At 40.3% G+C, this 18,553-nt stretch overlaps 3 protein-coding genes across 7 annotated transcripts; 1 reads left to right on the forward strand and 2 right to left on the reverse strand.

Moving 5' to 3' along the window:
- Positions 1-2,246: 2,246 nt before the first annotated feature.
- On the reverse strand, positions 2,247-4,318 carry LOC113008234 (TLR adapter interacting with SLC15A4 on the lysosome). Of its 2 annotated transcripts, none has more exons than XM_026145519.2 (2): positions 3,897-3,978; positions 2,247-3,485 (listed from the first exon to the last, which is right to left on the reverse strand). In XM_026145519.2, exon 2 carries the CDS (start codon positions 3,481-3,483, stop codon positions 2,530-2,532), a length of 954 nt encoding a protein of 317 aa, XP_026001304.1. In that variant the 5' UTR covers positions 3,484-3,485; positions 3,897-3,978; the 3' UTR covers positions 2,247-2,529. The 2 variants fall into 2 exon arrangements, with proteins under 2 accessions (XP_026001304.1, XP_026001303.1); XM_026145518.2 differs by lacking the exon at positions 3,897-3,978 and adding an exon at positions 4,197-4,318 and having other exon boundaries at positions 2,398-3,485.
- Positions 4,319-5,306: 988 nt separating this feature from the next.
- Positions 5,307-8,241, forward strand: c9h13orf42 (chromosome 9 C13orf42 homolog). 2 transcript variants are annotated; one of them, XM_026145179.2, is made up of 3 exons: positions 5,307-5,960; positions 6,045-6,189; positions 7,913-8,241. In XM_026145179.2, the coding sequence occupies exons 1-3, from the start codon at positions 5,541-5,543 to the stop codon at positions 8,155-8,157; spliced, it is 810 nt and encodes a 269-aa protein (XP_026000964.1). In that variant the 5' UTR covers positions 5,307-5,540; the 3' UTR covers positions 8,158-8,241. The 2 variants fall into 2 exon arrangements, with proteins under 2 accessions (XP_026000964.1, XP_080147278.1); XM_080291152.1 differs by having other exon boundaries at positions 5,404-6,189.
- A 1,013-nt stretch (positions 8,242-9,254) lies between these two features.
- Positions 9,255-16,524, reverse strand: rnaseh2b (ribonuclease H2, subunit B). Of its 3 annotated transcripts, XM_080291151.1 has the most exons (12): positions 16,184-16,361; positions 15,862-15,930; positions 13,849-13,912; positions 12,528-12,635; positions 11,958-12,034; positions 11,601-11,715; positions 11,455-11,519; positions 11,244-11,349; positions 10,864-10,945; positions 10,733-10,778; positions 10,385-10,462; positions 9,255-10,054 (listed from the first exon to the last, which is right to left on the reverse strand). In XM_080291151.1, exons 4-12 carry the CDS (start codon positions 12,616-12,618, stop codon positions 9,944-9,946), a joined length of 771 nt encoding a protein of 256 aa, XP_080147277.1. In that variant the 5' UTR covers positions 12,619-12,635; positions 13,849-13,912; positions 15,862-15,930; positions 16,184-16,361; the 3' UTR covers positions 9,255-9,943. The 3 variants fall into 3 exon arrangements, with proteins under 3 accessions (XP_080147277.1, XP_026001262.1, XP_026001263.1); XM_026145477.2 differs by lacking the exon at positions 13,849-13,912 and having other exon boundaries at positions 16,184-16,524; XM_026145478.2 differs by lacking the exons at positions 10,385-10,462; positions 13,849-13,912 and having other exon boundaries at positions 16,184-16,516.
- Positions 16,525-18,553: the final 2,029 nt, after the last annotated feature.

Genomic DNA, 18,553 nt, shown 5'->3' on the forward strand with positions numbered 1-18,553 from the left:
GGATGTGCCCCTGACAGAAGAATATGCCCCTCATAGCGTCGTGATCATCACTTAGTCTGGGATTACATGAGGGCAGATATCGACAAAAACTGTGTACAAGTACCCCAAGGTGAAGAGAACAACCTACCTGCCAATTATCCAGTTCTTTCAATGTCCACCTCAAAGAACTGTTGCTTTTTAAGGGCAACAATTTCTTACACCAGATATCAATTTTTGATCGCTTACTGACTTTCACCCAGCAAAGTGTGAAAGTTAAAGGAATAAAAATGAGCAAAAAAGCACATCTGAGTAAAATACATGGGCACAGATTTAAGTCAAGGGGAACTTTAACCTCACATCATGACTTTATTAAACCACCCTGAATTAAAGAAGCTTTAGAAATAAATATGTAAAGCTCCTACACAACCTTGCTCTACCATTGATTCAGCCAGACAGTTAGATAAGATTATCAGCGCTTTATGACTCCCGTTCTTCTCAGATTTTCTCTCAAGGAGAGTTTCAGAAGTAAGTTTAGGGAAAAGTTATCCATTAATAAGACAGAAAACTATTCAACTCAAAGACTGAGAAGTGAACAAAAGAGTAGCAGTAACTCAAAAACAGCACAAATGGAGCCAAACCCGTGAGTTAATTCAAGTCAGCTCGAGCTGAACTGCATACATACGGCAACATGTGTCACTCTCCTCACATCATATTCCAGACAAACTCTCCCATTTTCCAATCTCTCCCTCCAACAAATCAAACCTACTGTTAACACCCCAGCTCCCACCTGTAGGCTCTCAGCGGACGATTACTTATGATTCCACCGTGCACTGGCAAGGAGTGATGAGCACGCAACAAGATGAGAAACTATAACTACATTCAGCTACAATAACAGCTCATTTAAAATAAAACATAATAAGCGAAAGACACTGAGGCGTGGAAACATGATAAAAGAGGAATGACCTAAAGGACTGAGCTATAAAAAAAATCCAAGTATGATTTCTCAGAGATGTAAACAACTTTTTCCTGAAAGAAGCCAGTAACCGAGGATACTGGATAACATCTATTTGAGCAGGTAAAGAGAAGTCCGAGGTTAAACAACAGGTTATCAGTAAACGGCAGTGCGGCGGGGATGGAGGATGAAGCGCTGGGTCTGGCTGTGAATGGGTTTGCAGAAGATCAGAAAGGTTTGTGGGAGTAGGTCAGAACAGCGGGCAGTTAGACGGTCAGAGCCTTTTTCTACAGCTCACAGAGGAACTCCGAATCGTGCTTCAGGTGACTGATTTTTAGAGGGATCCTCTCTCTAATTACTTAAGGAGGCAAGAATCCGACCCCCCTAAAGTCATCATTTAAATGGATTTCAGAGTAGCCTCCAAAACCATGATCTATAGTATTTCATGCTAACATCAGAGAGTCAGACGATCAAAAGGACAATTATATAAACTAATTAGAGTCCTTAGGGGTTATTAAATGTCTCTAATTGGCTACATAACACATAAAATGACACATAGAGATAGAGGGAGCATTCATAAGTCACATTATAATATAAGTAATTTCATCAAGGGTGGGATATTAATCTGTGGATGAGTCAGTAAGGGGAAAGGTGATCTGCAAGACAAGAGAATAAATGACATGAGATGTACAAAAGTGCCTTTGTTTTCTTTCAATGATTTTCAGCAGTCTTGATTCATCTTTGTCCTCATCATACAGCTGAGTTCAAGGAAGAGTGGAGGAGGCGGAAATAGTCAGCTCGTGGAGTTTTCTTTTCATTCTTATGGAGCAATTACACTCCTGGATGATGACTTTTGAATTAATAGAAAATCTGTTTCGTTAAAGCATGTATTCTCTTTTCATGTGCTGCTCAGACATCATGAAATCAAATTCTTTACATCTGCAGTCCTGATGGGGAGACTGGGGTAACAAACGACTCATGCAGCACTTGGTTACAGCTACATTTTTAGGTAACAGAGCCGATGAAGTTGCTGTGTGAAGCCTAGAATGACAGCGTGTTGATCGAAGGGCATTTCAAGGCTGCACTTTTGGATATTTGTTGCAAATTCAGTGTCTTCCCTCCTAGTTTCATCATAAACAGCCTTGTTTCCTTCGTGAAAAAAAAAAAGTCAAATCTAATTAATCAGTGATCATTAAGCATGCAAAATGATCTTAGATGTGGCTGCACATAATACATAATGAGGCAGCATGCTGTTTTTGATTTCATGTTGTTCTGCTAGACCATCGATGTTCGTTTGAAAAATGGGAAGCAGCGGTTTCAGTTTTCAGTTCCTGTTTTTATTTTCTTTAGAAAGTTAAAGCTGCACTAAAGACAGGTAAACACAGATCCCAGTGTCATCACTGCAAATTCAATTTAGGATGCATAAATACGGCACATTTTCCAGGTAATTACTGCATAATCCCACGTAGAACTCTCATTTAACATCTTCTCAAGAGCTAATAAAATAAAAATGTGGTTTTCAGTCCAATCCTGGGTTTTTTCAGTGTTGTACTGAAATGAAAGGCAGTATTGAATGAAGGAGTTCCTTGACAGTGGGGTCACTCATTACTCTCTGTGAGTTGCTCCCTGGATGCCTCATTAGAAATCTGCAGAAAGGGAGTACTGATCTCACTTGACTGCATATCACCAGCGACTCGCAGGAAGCAGCTCAGGACCATGTCCTTGGCCAAGCCGGCCTCCATGTTGCCCTCCCGGCTGAGCTGCAAAGTGATTTGGTCCAGGCTGGTGAGGACCAGCTCTGAGCCCAGTAAAGGGCAAATGGCACTTGCGTCAGAGTCTGAACCAGGGGCTCCTTCTCTTGCCATATTCTCCATCATGTATTGCTGATACAGATCCAGGAGTTTTTGCTCCAGGTAGTGATTCAGAAGGGAGTTGGAAAATGGACCTTCATGCTCCTGGAGCAAAAAGCTCCGATCACGGCCGCTCCCCAGTCTCCACCGATTCGAACCTCCCCTCAGTGGAAACGGCATCCCATCCCGAGCTTCGTGTCCTTGGAGGGAATCTTCCACAGCTGGGGGCACATCACAAGACTGGATAAAGGGACCGACATCCGGTACATTGGCACACACCCTCAGCTCGCAATTATTAGCTGAGAGAGGCAGCACTTGGTCACCTGCAATATGAAGGTCACTGTAGTTTTTGCAAAAGCTCTGACAGAACGAGGGAACCAAGAAAGGGGTATCGCCACCTGAGTGAGCTTGGGCCGGGATCTCTATCTCTCGAGAGATCTGCCTGCCTAGATGAGCTCTCTGAAGATTTAAGGACTGCAAAGGAGAAATGTACAACTCAGCTGAAGCCCTTCGGTTGTCTGTAGTTATCTGCTCCGGGGAATTGTGATGAACAAGCGGAGCATGTCTGGTGGAACCTGGTATGAGGGCAGCAGCTGCTTTCTGTGACCCATAAGAATTCTGGAAAGCTGGCTTAGAAGGAAGGGAGTCCAGCTCTTCAAATTCACAGTAGGTCATGATCAGCAATCTGCCTTCACAAAGCATGGCTGCAAGAAAGAGCACATATTCAGAAGATGTATGCAGTGAGAGTAAAGGGAATTTAACATGTGATACGGATATATATATATATATATATATATATATATATATATATATATATTTATTTATTTATATATTTGCAGCACACATCCCTACAGGCTTTTATTTAAGTGCATACAAACAGTATGCATTTGAATAAAGGCACCAAAACGGGACATAAGCAACACTGAGAGAACATTTTGCATAAGCATTATAAGAAGCATCAAACTATTTCTGCTGCACAATTGATCCCTGTTGAAAAGTCTTTGCAAACTATTTCAAAATTTAATTGGAGTTTAAGAAGTTACATGTAACAGAAGAATATGTTGGTTTAACACTTCCAAAGACTGTTCATCTATTAAAAAGAATGATCTTCCTACCTCAGATCTGAGTCACAGAAAAGCTTAAAACCTGTATTTTGGCACTAAACGTCCTAAAGCGGTTCTCTCAAAAGTCTGTTTTGGAGTCTGAACCTGGCTGTTGTTTTATACAACCCAAAAAGGAAGTGGGACTATCCCTTTTCACCTTGATCCCAAGTCTGCAAACTTCTGCTCTCATCATTAATGCATTTCAGCTTGTAATCTTTACAACTAATATGTTGTTTTCACTGGATTTAGCTGGTATTTTCCCTGATTATTTAAACCCTTTATACCTGGCAAACCTAAATAAGACGTGCCTACCTCCACATCAGATTTCCTTCTTGCACTATGAGGTAAAATGGTAGATGCTGGATGACAGCAAGGCGAGATGTGCGCTGTAAAAAGAAACCATTGATGTTTCATTTCCTCACAAAGCAGGTGTGCAACTGAGCTTTGCATAAAAGCAGAAAAGAAAGTCGTGTTTAATATGATAAAAATACAAGGAAACAGAAAGTTCCAGATAACTGATTCCTGTTTTCGTTTTATGGCAGATCACACCACAAATGTTTGAAGTACCTCAAAAATTTCACAGCGTTTCTTTATTAATTGTTGATTGTTTTTAGCTTAAACAGTTTTTTCCCATCCTCTGAGTTCACAGCAAAGCAGAATTGGTAACTTCACACTCAGTTATGTGACCACAAATAATCATTTCCTCCTTGATGCTTTGCCTATTCTTCAGGCACTGAACTGTCAAAGTCACTTGAGCCCAGAGGCTTTGATGGTCGTGAAATAGTTTCTTTTTCCTCACTTGACTCAAGCTTTGCTGTAGTGCAGCTATACACTGAAGTCTAAATCAGATATGTGGTGAAAGTGTTGAGAGGTTTCAGGTGTTATTTATGGCCTGGATTTTTTCGAGATGAAAGCCCCTTGTCGGCTTGAAGGACTCCTTTCTGTCCAGACTTCCTCTGCTTGTGATAGGGAACTCCAACAATAGCAGTGCATGAAACATGAGAGAAAGTTATTTCTTATTAATGAGGAAAGGAAACCTAATATATAACAGCATAAACTCATGAGGCTGTTAGGTTGTTCATGCAGCTGAATTATAAGTCTCGAAAGCACAAAATACCACCAAAGTCTAAACGAGTAAACCCATGTGTAACTGCAGCTTTCTGCTTCTGATTATCTTTCGTTTTCTCTAGTATCAGGTGTGTAAACAGGTGGCTTCACAGCTATAGTCGCTAAAACTAAAAGGTCCAGAGTTTCATTGGTGGCTGTAGTTATTTTGTCCACTTAATCTCCTGTGGGTTAAGATATCTGACACAGGTCTGCTGCTCAGTAATGGGAGCGCAAAGTGTAGAGTTACCAACCCGTTGCTACAGCAATGTTGCTGAGCAACATCCGATAACATTAAGGACATGCTGAGATCAGGTTAGACACCTGTCTCACGTCTGCTCTTGTAGCACAACAAGGTAGCAGTTTGGCAATTTCAGCACCCTGGACAGCTTCTGGTCCCGTTGAACAGCTCCAGCAAAGATGTGATAAGGACTCCCATAAAGGACAACAACTGTTTTTTGTTGGTTTGTACTTTTTTTGTATATGGATAAATGGTGTGCAAAGGGGAACTGGAGAGCAGGTCTGTCAACATGACATACTGTCCTTAGAGGAATGTTCAGAAAGATCAATAATGTGTTCCGTCCCAACCATCATGGACAGAGAGGTCGGGATGGTGGTGGTGGTAGTGGGTGTCGGGAAGAGCAGGACTACCACAACGCTTGCACTGTCAGGCTGGTGCGCAGCACCTCCATGCTCGTTGTAGGAGAGAAAACTCAGGCAGCTGCGGGCTCGACTTTAAAACGGAGCAAAAGCACAGTGAGCATCGAGTCGACCTTGTACTATTATCAGAGACAAGAGGACAGGATATGGCTGTACTCACAGAATCAGAACTGCCTTGAATACCTGGAAGCGCTTGTGGCTCTGAGGAGGCAGTACATGAAGAGTGTGAGCGACTTGAAGGGTACAGACGCAAAGGCCACAGTTTCTTCCAAGAAGAAGCCTGCGCCCTCGCCGCCTAAAAAGGAGGGACCGGTAAGCTTAAACCAAGCAGCCAATATCACATGGAAGGAAATATCAAAAATGTTTTCTTTTTTCTTCTATCATTTTACACCACAGATATCAAGAGCCAAACCCTCAGCACCCCCAGTTCCAACTGAGGACGACACTTTGCAGTTCTTTGATGCGGTCATTGCCAGCTGTGACAGCGAACCTCTGCGCAAGCCATACAAGGATGATGGGCACGCAGACGTGGATTTTATTGGTGAGTTTGAAATTCCAGCATTTAATTTGAGTAATGCTGGAAGTGAGAGAGGATCATTGAACCTTAAGACAACCTGGAAACCTACGAGCAGTGAAGTCACCTACGTGATAAAGCCACCAACAGCTTGTTTGGATATTCTGTTTTGGATGTGATGTGAGACTTAAACTGCAAAAGCAATGATTAAATTGGTTCGGTCAAAATCAGAATATTTACTGTGATTTGCTAAACGTGATATAGGCTTTCTGTTTCACAGCAAACTGCCCTGCTTACATTCATGCATTCATAAGCCACTGATGCAGCTGACTAAGTTAAACATGTAAAAAGGGCTTTTATGCCATTTTTGAATGCACGCACCACATGGTCAAAGGTGCTTGATCTTTAAGTAGGCTACCCTAACGTCTTCTTGTTGTGGCTTCACCACAGCAGATCATCTGCCTCCATCTTCCCTATTTCCCTAACATCCTCCTCTGTCACACCAACCCTCTGCATGTCTTCCTTCACTACATCCATGAATCTCTCTGGGTTTTTCCTGGTTTCTTCCTGCCTGGCAGCTCCATGTTCAACATCCACTATCCCTCCTCAACTACACAAGGTTAATTCAACAGTCGACGTCGTGTATTTTGCAGATTTAGATACAAAACATGATAAACTATTAGGTTCACTCCTCCACCAAGGCCTCACCAATCTCTTATTTTCCAATTAAATGATACGGATCCAATTTTAAATGCAGTCTGCCTTTACCCATGATCACTTTTTTTCTTTTTTTTCCGCATTATGTTGCTGAACGACTGATGGCACTAAAAAAAGGCCCATCTCTGCCCACTCCAGACATGTAAAAACAATGTAATCAGAAAAGGTGTGTATTGGTATCAGTATTAAGCTTATTGCTTGTAGCAGTAAAGAAAAATGCTTCTAAAGATTTATCTTTGTTTATCTTTATCTGATGAGTTTAAACACAAGAGCAGTGGTGCCACACTGAATTAAATGCAGCAATTGTTATTAAACTATGTTAATTAGACCGGTAGACATAATTTGGGAGATATAAATATACACTGACTGAGCTGTTTGAGGCCAGATCCATAATTTCAGTTCAGCTGCTGCTAAGGATTAGATTCATTCATCCTGGAGAGGTTTACAAAACAAATATATCAAATATCAGGCTTTCGTGAATCCTTTCACGGAGGCTGTTTAAACCCGGTAAACATGGATGACCCAGTAGCTCCACAGTGTATTGGTTTACACATTTATTTAACAAGGGAAAAATCCCCAGCCCATTCATGACACAACCACACAGGACACACCCCTGTGTGGTTGTGTCATGAATGGCACCTGGAGTACAGATCTGCCAAATCAAATATGCAGAGCTACCTATTGTGGCAGGTCCTTGTGAAGGGAGCAGCTAAAAGCAGCTCTTTAAACACCTACAACCCAGTGAAAATATTCTCATTAATAAAAGCCATGAGTACAAGTCAAGAAAACAGTAAAACAAAGTAGTTGAAACACTGAGAATTCCAGCTTGAGCTCACCCCATTGCCAACTCAACCTCACAGGGAAAGTATGAAATAATGAAAATAATGATTATTTTACGTTAGGCTTTGAAAGCTCCTTTCAGACAGCGCATCGATGCTAACAGCAAAGCTTTTCTTTCAACTAGCTTTAATTATGGCTGCCACTTGCACATATACTAAATGCTTCCTCAGGTTCTTGTCATTTCCTCCCACAGTGGCCTCCAGCTCGGCCGAACATGACCTCCACTCTAACTGGGTCTTGCGAGTTCCTCGAGTCTCAGATGCTTCGGACCAGACAGCAGTTCCTGACTGTGCCAACGAAAGGATCCCCACGAAGAAGAAACAGAGCGGGTCTACGAGCAGCAGGCTGCGACTTCAGAGAAACCCGATCCACCTGCCCAAAGTGGTGGAGAGCGCATTCCAGACACTGCGCTTCAAGCCCAAATTAAAGAAGCAATGAAGCTTAGTGGACATTGAAATCAGTAGCACTGCCACACTGATCATTTGACACCAGTAAAATAAATAAATAAAGCTGTGCAGACAATTACTTAGTTTTTAATAAAGAAAATAATTTTATTAAAGCAAAAGCAGCCAGCTGTTGAAATATATTTTAACCCTTGTGTTCTAAAATTTCGCTTTTCCTTGGCAGAGACTTGAACATGTCACAGTAAGAAATGCACAAGTGATAATATTTCATATTAATAAGGATTTCACTCTGTTAAAGTGTCCTTTTGGTGCACCTCTGCATTACAGTGTCAACCCCAAATAACTTCATATTGAAAAACACAGCAATCATGACACCAGGGCCATTACATATTTATTTTTCAACATTGGATGTGCTAAAGCAGCAGAAGACCACAACAGGTGTCACTCCGGTCAGTTAAGAACAGGAAACTGAGGCAGCAGTTCACACAGGCTCATCAAAACATGTTTAGAAAGATGTTGCCTGGTCTTGATTTCCACTACCACATCTAAATTTTTGGGTCAGAATTTTGTGCAAACAATCTGAAAGCATGGATCTATCTTGCCTTGTATTAACAGCTGCTGGTAGTGTAATTGTGTGGGGGATATTTTTTCCTGCTGCTTTAAACACCACAATTTAACAGGACTATTGCTATTGACCATCACTTTGTGACCTCAGTTACCCATCCTCTGAAAGCAATTATGTTAAAAAGACTAAAAATGAAGGTACCAGACGGCCTACAGTCACCATATCCCAGTCCTTTCGAGCACCTTTGGGATGTGGTGGAACGAGAAATTCAAATAACAGATATTCAGCAAGCAAATCTGCAGCAACTGTGTGACAAAATCACATCAACACGGACCAAAATCTCTGAGGAATCTTTTCAGCACCTTGTTGAATTGATGCCACTGAGAATTTAGGAACTTCGGAGGGCAAAATGGGCTTCGATCTAGTACCAGCAAAATGCATCTAATAGTGTCCAAGTGAGTACTGATTTCAGATACATATCAATTTGATGACACTTGATGACACTAAAGATCCAACTTGGATCATTTTTGTATACTCTAAAATAAAAGATCAGGAAATTCTTTTGATATCGTGAAGAATTTTTTTTTAAACCTATCTTTTAATGTCTATTTTAAACTGAACAAAGTGAGGGTTAAGTATTGTGTTTGATACAGAATTTTGTACAGTAGTGTACAGGTAAGACCCAAGGAAAGGTTGGAGTCCTCTGAGGTATCAAAACCAACTGAAAAATGTAACAATGGCTCCTTTCAAAGTCAGAGCGCTTCATGTGAGAGAGAAGTTCAGCAAGTCCAAGGACTGGGCTGTGTGAATAGCTCAAAACCAGCCAAAGTTATTGTATTTATCATTGCTAAAGTTAAAATAGTTGTAAACATGAAAAGTCAATAAAACACAATCTACCTGACCTAACTTTTATGGTATACAGCGAGTGTTGCATTATTGGTTTTATTTTCCCAGGGTTACAAATACCTGTCACTCAATTTCAGGATACAGAGGATCTGAATGAATGTTTAGGTACTAAAGTAGGATTAAAGAAAGTCTTTGTGTAGTTTGTGGTTGTTGCAAAAGAAGTATGCAGAAACTTAAATGAACCCATATCATCTGAAATGTTTTTTTAAATATTATATATTTATCCGTTTAAAAGGAATGCTAAATTACGTGCCACGATCCCTTTACCTTCAAAGTATTTAAAAAGAAAGTACTTTCAAATACTTTTTTTTCTTTATTAGAAATGTCACAAATCAAACACAAACAGCATTCATTTCTTTTCTGCTTTGACCTTGGGGCTGAAAAAGGACGACATGGGCTTCATGCCTGTCTTGTCCACCTTAGCTAGACTTTTCTGAGCTGCCGTCATCTTCTTGGGCGGCTGAAATGCAAAAAAGAAAAATCAATATAACACAACGCCCTTGTGTGGAGACAGCAGGAAATTAATTACATAACATCAACTTCAATTAAATCTACAAGGTAAAGGCCACAGCCTTGTGAATACACGATGTACACCAGGCTTGAAGAAAGCGATCGCCAAACAAAAACTGCACGAACAATCAGCGTCTTAAAAAAAAAACACAAAGAAAGAAAAAGAAATAGAAAAAGCTAAAATAACAGCAAGCTTTGGTCATTATCATGTAATTACAACGAAGATAAAACCACCAGACGCTCCACATGCTTTAGTCTATTCCAGCAGACATACACTCACTTTGCGCGCAAAATCTGCACTGTTGAATTTGGTGTAGTCTTCTCCAGCCTCCACCGGCTTGTCTGAAAGTTTCCGCTTCTGCCAAACGAGGAAGTAAGACAGGCTTTTCATGACTAAAACCACCAAGCTATTTTTCCACAGAACCACCACTACAAGCTCTAATGTCCTCACACTATAAGCAAAGTTAACCCCACACAAGCGCAGGCAGAGGATTTCCCCTGTGAAACATGCAACACTTTACAGTAAGGTGGATGAGTGCATGAAGAGTGCACGGCATCTACGACAGCAAGCAGAACTGAAAACATGCAACACCACATATATTTGCACCTAAGTGGGAAGAGCTCATACCTTAGAAGGAGGCTCGGTCTCCTTTGGGCTTGTGAGCTCTGGTAACCTATGAAGCACAATAAGAGATGTGCTTGATCTGCAGTGGCGTTAATACCATTACTCATTAAGATGTTCATCATTCATCAACTTACCCCAAGTGTGTGAGGAGGGCTTTGCTCAGGTCTTCAGTGATATACTCTGATATCAGGCCGTGGGAATACCGTATGAAGTCCTCTGTATCGTTAAATAAGAGATACAAATAACCAAAATCGCCCTGTTTGATTATTTCTGTATTTCTTTATGACCGAGAGATTTAAAAACTTAAGGTCAGGGAATTGTTTAAGTGATCTGTGAGTCAACATAATCTATAAACAAAAACTTTGCAGCGCTACTGCCATCTGCTGGTCAACAGTCTTCCTAGGAAGAAACTATTTAAGCCCAAATATGTCTTCTCGGGTTAAGAATGAGGCAGAAAATTCAGATGGTTGAGAAATGGGAATCATCTTAAAAGCGTTAAGTGGTCTTAAGTTACCCTCTTGGTTGTCTGTCTCTGACTTTACTCTGACATATGTTGAGGACTTCACTCCTTCTCCCACAGAGACATTTTTTTTCTTTAAGGCAATAACTGTCCTCTCCACCTATTAAAAATACATACATAAAGAAAATGTGCAGCATGTGCAAAAAATAAGCATGCATTTTCAGTGTTGTATTGCATTGAGCAAAAATAGATTTTCAATAAATACCTTTTTCTTTAACCAGTTCATGGTTTTCTCTTGACTGTATCGATGATACATCTGGCTTTCCACCTCTGGAACACAACATTTGGACAAAGCATCCAGCTTGACCTTGTAGCTTCATGAATCATAGTATCTTTAAAAGTAAAATTCACCTTTTTCCTCAGCGATGTGGTGCAAGGAGGCCAGGGTACGAGCGCAGCTAAGCAGCCTCGAGCAAGCTGGGAATTCTTCATCTTTAACAACTTGATCCACACGCTGGAACTTTTCCTGAGCAACACATTAAGGGATGAAACAGTCAGGTCCACACGTTTTTTTGACAATGACATAATTTTTGTAATTTTGCCTCTGTACACAAAAACTTATAATGTATTCAATATAGTTAAATCCATGCAAGTTTTTCTGAACTTCCTCTACTGTTCTGTGCCTTATGAAACAATATCTAATGTCTCTGTAATGCTATGCTGAAATTGAAAAATGTTTCACTTAATTGTATGTAAGCCTCTTCTTACCTCTTTGCCAGATTTGATCAAATATGGCAAAATTAGAAAGAGAGGATCCAAAGGTGTTACAAAGATCAGTCTCCCATCTGATTAAAAAAAGAGAGAAAGACAACTGGTAAAGCAAAGACACGTAATTAGCATCTGATTAAATTTTGCTATAGGACAGCAAACTAAATAACTGCGAGACATCAGCTGAAAATTCATAAATTTTTCTATGACTTAATCAATAAATTGTTGATTAAATAAAAAGAAAACTATTACAAATACAGTTAAACTGCATCGCAGTATGCAAACCTGTGAATCACAGACCTGAGCTGTCAGCTTGGTGTATGATGTCATGTTATAGGTAAGCTGTATGTTGAATCCATTTGTCAGTATTTATGTCCAATGTAAAAGGAGCTTCTGAATAGATCATTTGGCTTCTATGGACTTCAACCAAGCTGGAATAAGCCCTGATTGCAAAACTCTTCCCATCAGACAAATATAGCTGATGCAGATTCAAGATAAAATGAACCGACATCATAGCTGTGTGTGTAATTATGATCAGACTGATTCAGTTTACTCTGGAATGAGACCCACCTCTCTGCACAGCCTGGCCAACAAACCAAGAGTGGAAATCATCCTCAAATGCTTTGACCTCATACAGCATCACATCCCCACAACCCAACATGTACAGAGATGCTGCATCTGCAGGATTTTAAAAAAAAAAATTAAAAAAGGAGGAAATGTGTTATTTCAGTTCTGTTTCTGCAGTTTACAAAACACAGAATTAGCCCAGTTTAACACCTGATGGGAAACGTGAAAAAAAAATCTATTTTTGAGGTTCTGTTTTAATCCAATCCAACTTTATTTATATAGCACTTTTAAAAACAACAAAGTTGACCAAAGTGCTTTCCAATAATAAAACAGAGATAACAGTTAAAAACCATATATTAAGCATACAATGAAATCAATAAACAAAATAAATATATAATTGAAAAAGAAGATAAAAATAAATCAATGTGAGTTTTAAATGTGAGTATGGATGCTTGTGTCCGCCATTTAAAAAAAAAGTATTCATAACTCGAAATTTCGACTTATTTTCTCATAATTTCGACAGTAGTAACTCGAAATTTCGAGTTAGCTCTGCCAATCAGTAATCTACGCACTCAAAACTGGATTGCAACAAATTGGCGCTTTCAAGAGTACGTTTGCTGATAGTAACGCATGTGATTCAGCTAATAACACCAGGATTTCATAATTTGTGAAGCCACACTGAAAATAATCAGCAATTTGTGCATTCATGACTGGCTGTAATACTGGTAGCTTAACTGTAGCATTTGGAGCTGAGGGCTTCAGCTTCCGGATAACAAGGAAATGACGTCATTCACGTAGATAACTGATTGGCAGCACTAACTCAAAAGATAACTCGAAATTTCAAGTTATGGATACTTTTTTTTTAGTGGTGGAAATGGGTTTCCATATGTGAGACAGTTTTACACCCCAATTTCCCACTCCACTGATTAGCCCTTAATAACACAAAGGAAAGTGGGAAACATCTCAAGGATTAGAAAAGTTTTAGATGACCAAAAATTGAAAAAAAAAAATGTTAATTGTACAGAAAGCAGTTTTTCTACACCACTGTTTTTAATTCTTAAAAAAGTTAATACAATCAATCCCTACATGTACACCACCTAACTTCCAACCCTTCTGCCTGTTGAAGGGACAGTAACTATTTTGTCCACTATTTGGACAATACTGTATTCCAAGAGGTACTGCTGGAATACATTATTGCTACCAGAATCCTGCTTGGTCTGGAGTTCAGTCTATAGCTAGCTAATGACCCAAAAGATTAGAAGACAGAATGATGAGTTTCAAAGCAGAAAAACTGGCCCAGATTCAAGATTTCAGCCTGACTGACCTGCTTTGGGTTCATCTGGACAAAAGCAACACAAATTAGCAAGTGCAACACACCTGCAGAAGCACTGAAACAAAAATTCAAACATTATTGTGTGTTTGCTTGGAGAATTAGTGAAAATTTTGTAATTTAATTTTCTATCATTCTTTTTATAAGATATATACTTGTTTTTAATTTCACAGTATATTGAGACATGACACTACATGCTAATCAAGATCAAGTGGCTTTATTGTCATTCGAACCATGTGTAGTGGTACAGTACACAGTGAAACAAGACATCATTCCTCCAAGACCATGGTGCTACATATGACATATAACAGACAATCAACACAGGACTGCATGAAGTGCAATGTACAAAGATTGCAACAAAAACAAAGACAGTGCAACACCAGAGAGAACAGAACGACACAGACACAACAGTGCAATAGAAATCTGCAAAAGACTCAGTATTGTGCAAAAATTCACTTGGTGTATGAAGGAGTGCGTGTGTGTGTGTGTGTGTGTGTGTGTGTGTGTGTGTGTGTGTGTGTGTGTGTGTGTGTGTGTGTGTGTGTGTGTGTGTGTGTGTGTGTGTGTGTGTGTGTGTGTGTGTGTGTCAGTCCAGCCTCAGCAATTTTGATTATCAATTAAAAATCAATGAACTGCAACTGAATTAAAAAAATAAATAAATCACACATTAGAAAACAAAAAGGCATAATCCATAAGTCCAAACCAACAAGTAACAAAACAAGTGTGTGAATATAGACATTACCCTGCTAAGTGTTCTGGGTTGGCACAGGTTATGATTTAGTGACATCTTGTTGAATTTTAAGTTAATATTTAATTAAAACAAAGCATCGCGAAGGCCCACGGTGGGTGTTGACGCGATGTGATTTCTGCCCAGTGCTCTGAATGTCAAAGTGAAGAAATTCAATGAAGCGCGGGTAAACGGCGGGAGTAACTATGACTCTCTTAAATCAAAAGAAGCAAACAGTGGTCAGATTTTCTTTTACAAAGCTGCTCAGAGCTGATGTTAAAGTTTTCTCCTTTGTTAGTTTAACTGCTCTCAAATCTCTTGCAGCAGCTACGTGTTGATCTCAGAAGTCGGGAAAGAGCATGCAGTGAGGCTGGACGTTATGGTTGCACACTATGTTCTGTGATGGTAACACACAGTAAGAACAGAAAGAGTTTAAACTAAACCAAACATAGCAGGATGTCAACCCAGAGCCACCCACACAAAACTTTAATCTACTGATATACGTTCAGTGATCAGCATTACTTTAGAAACACAGGCTTGTAAAGCCCGTAATCTGCTGTTATCGATAAGTTACAGCCTTCTTCTTCTTCTTAGCATTTGCACAGTATCTTGACAATTTAAAACATCCTGTCTCAGAGTGATGCTGAAAGATTTATTTATGCATTTACTGGTTCTAGCCTAGACTCCTGTAATTCATTATCAGGTTTATCTCATAGCTCCCTGAAAAGCCTTCATTTGATCCAAAGCAAGAGTATTGACAGGGACTAAAAAGAGAGACTTTTATCTCTCCCACATTGGCTTCTCTTTATTGGCTCCTTGTTTAATTAAGAATCAAACTTTAAATCCTTTTCCTCTCATACAGGGTCTTAAATAATCAGGTCCCATCTTATCCTAAAGGCCACGTAGTACTATATAAACCAAATTGAGCACATCACTTTCAGACTGATGATTTACTTGTGGTTCCTAGGGTATTTAAAAGTAGAATGGGAAGCAGAGCCTTCAGCATTCTGGTCCCTCTTCTGTGGAACTAGCTTCCAGTTTGGATTTAGGAGACAGACACCCTCTCTACTTCTAAGATCAGGCTCAAAACTTGATAAAGCATACAGTCCAGGGTGCCTAGACTAATGGCACATAGTTTCTCGGTGTGCCAGTTTCTCTTATTTCCATTGCATTTTATATGATAGAAGTTTAATTTCATCTAAAGGTTTACTCACTTAATGATAATGACATGAACACCAAGTTTCAGAGCTAGACCAAAGTATATAAAGACACAATCAGACCTGTTGATGGATTCCTTAGTCTCACAAAAACTGGATCACCGTCGTGCTTGTGTGTGTCGATGGCAGAGTCTGCAGACATCAAAACAGACACCACATGATAATTCACCACTATTTCTCTTTCTTATTCTTCTTATAACAAATATGCCAAGCTTTAATTTATTATTATAGCATGTAGTTTAAGACAAGAGCATGGCAGCCTCCATAAAAGCTCACAACACCACCAGCAGTTACATCAGTTATTACACCTATCAACGCTTAATAACTGCTTGCAAAGTGCGCAGCAAGCTAGCTCAGTTAGCTCATACTACACTCTCTAACCCACCTGGAGCGATGACAACCCAGCTGTCATTATCTACGTTTGACGTTCGCTTCTTTTTAGTAGCCATGTCGTATAGTTGTGTTAAGCGCGTAAGTTAACTTTTTTTTAAACTTAAAAACAGTGCTGGCCTACTCAAGAGCGTGCTCAGAAAGCTCAGAAAAGGCGCCTCTCTGCGTTCACTTCCGGTTTGTGTCACACGGGACAAAAGATTGCATTGTTTATCCGCAGTTGGCTTATTTTCTGTCCCTTTTGGAGGGAAAGTCTGGTCGTTAAAAAAAATAAATGGATGCCGGGGTGTCAAGAGCTCAAAACAGTGAAACGTAGACTTTTAACTTTAACCTTTTACACACTTGCTGTTGTAGTAGTGGTACGTTCCGCGGTGACGTCAACCAGCGTGTAAATTCGCGGTAGAGCCGCTAGAGGTCGCCCAACAACTTTTATTAGAATTCCTGTAATAAGATGATATTTGTCTTCCACAGTTTACCTACTAGATCCTTACCTGATGGGCTGTTTCTGAAATTCTCCAGTTTTGAGCCTCTGCTCTCAGGTGCAAGATGTTTGGTGGCCGGTTTGTCCTTTGGCACACTGGCACGTAACAGATTGGGCGATCCATCTGTCCTTCAATAAGAGGAAGGCATCTCTCACGCTCTCTCAGGATATGACAGTGTGTGTCCCAGTTGGTTTTCAGTGAGTCACTTGTTTTGTTTTGATTCTCTGTTTTTTTACACTATTTGCGAGCATCCTCAGATGGGGATGTGTAGGATGCTAGTGTGTGTTTTCAACCCTCTTATTAGATAACAATAGCTGTGTCATCGATTTGTTTAACTGTTCAGGGGTCCCTGTGATATGTTTATGTAGGGGTTTTTTTTAGCTGTTGATTTCCCTGTCTTCTAAAGACACCCACAGCACAGCCCATTAACAGGTTTTTAATTAGCTTGTTTTGGTAATGAGGAAGGGAGGGATTTGTGTGCTGGGTGACTGAGCTTTTAAAACATCACCGCTCAGCGTCCCTGTGGGAGCAGCATGATGTAGGGGAAAACTTGAGTCTCCACATGGTAACCTATGGGTTTATGTTTTTCCCTGCTTGTGCATTTTCGTGCCACCTCTTTGGGCATTCTCTGCTCTTTTGTGTCGTTTTCCTTTTTTGGTCCATTTAAAAATAATGTTGCCTCACAGGCCCATTTGCCCAGATTTGAGCAACACATGCTCTAAAACCCAGTCTCAGCTCCTCCTTGAAATCAGTGAGATTTATGTTGCTGTAGTCTGTGGCAAAGAGAGCGTGGGTGAGATATTGTCTGTGAATTACTTGTTTTATGGGCCTCGGGAGTATCATACACAACAGTCTGTGCAGCTAAACAGAATATTCCATGAAAGCTTTCTTTCATTTTGGGCTGCTTGAGGGAATGTCTGTGTTTCTGACAGCCAGGCAGAACAACAGCGGCCTTTCTGATACTCTGGACCATAGACGACCCCAGAGAGCCGAGTCCTCTGTCACCAGCATGCAGACGAGAACAAAGCGGGGTCTAAATTTAGGCCTCTATATGGCTTTAGACCCAAAGTACGAGACCCCACTATCCTCTCCCAAACCCAGCTCCACAATCCTTATCAATCATGCATCCAACAAAGAGAATTTCAACACACCAAAAGCCGTGTCTGTTCTTTATGTCTCCCCACCTCAAGCTCTACTTCCTCCTCCTCTGTGTAATTCACTTTCAAGCTTGCTATGTCTTTAAAAATAATATGATTCCAATAAACTTTGCAGTAGAGGTAGGAGTTTATTGGAGCTAGCAGGCTGTAGATAGTTGGTCACACTCTGCTGAGCACATTGAACAGCCCATGGTCCTAGCTATCGCCGTGGCCTCATTTGGTGGTCCAATGCATGGCGGCTGGTTACAGCTTACATCGACTCACCCTCCAGCTTTCATCTCAGCGCCATGTCGCCATGTGCTGCACATCACAGAGAGCTTTTTTTTCTTTCCTTTTTTTTACTCTTTTCATCATCTGTCTGAAGCAGTTATAGAGAGAAAAGAGCCCATTTTAAGAATGTACATATTCACTACAGTGCATTTTTGTCTGTCATGGCTGCCAAGTGAGGTAAGTTATAAATAGCAAAGGAGCGTCACTTAGGGTGTCACTTTTTCTGTACGTAGGCTGTGCCGTTATTTCATGCAGCTGTAACCACTTTGAATCCCCCACCCCTCGATCCTGCTGATCAACACTCAATTTTCAGCTCAGAGATGTAATGTGCACATTGACACATTTTTAACAGACATGCCATGCACACACATGGAAACAGATGTGGGGAGAATTCCCTCTGCAGCACAAGCCTTTGAGTCATCATCTGGGATTCCCTTCCTCTCACTTCCAAATATG

The sequence above is a fragment of the Astatotilapia calliptera genome, chromosome 16 (genome assembly GCF_964374335.1).
Source record: "Astatotilapia calliptera chromosome 16, fAstCal68.1, whole genome shotgun sequence".
Taxonomy (NCBI): domain Eukaryota; kingdom Metazoa; phylum Chordata; class Actinopteri; order Cichliformes; family Cichlidae; genus Astatotilapia; species Astatotilapia calliptera.

What these genes read in the sequence shown, in the direction of transcription:
- c9h13orf42 (XM_080291152.1), top strand. Translation starts at nt 5,541, where the DNA reads ATGTTCAGAAAGATCAATAATGTGTTCCGTCCCAACCATCATGGACAG. An exon ending in CGCAGACGTGGATTTTATTG is followed by an intron (nt 6,190 to 7,912) that starts GTGAGTTTGAAA and finishes TTCCTCCCACAG; the next exon opens with TGGCCTCCAGCTCGGCCGAA.
- LOC113008234 (XM_026145519.2), bottom strand. Translation starts at nt 3,483, where the DNA reads ATGCTTTGTGAAGGCAGATTGCTGATCATGACCTACTGTGAATTTGAA.
- rnaseh2b (XM_026145477.2), bottom strand. Translation starts at nt 16,247, where the DNA reads ATGGCTACTAAAAAGAAGCGAACGTCAAACGTAGATAATGACAGCTGG. An exon ending in TGATCAAATCTGGCAAAGAG is followed by an intron (nt 11,716 to 11,957) that starts GTAAGAAGAGGC and finishes TGTGTTGCTCAG; the next exon opens with GAAAAGTTCCAGCGTGTGGA. An exon ending in AGACCGAGCCTCCTTCTAAG is followed by an intron (nt 10,463 to 10,732) that starts GTATGAGCTCTT and finishes CTCGTTTGGCAG; the next exon opens with AAGCGGAAACTTTCAGACAA.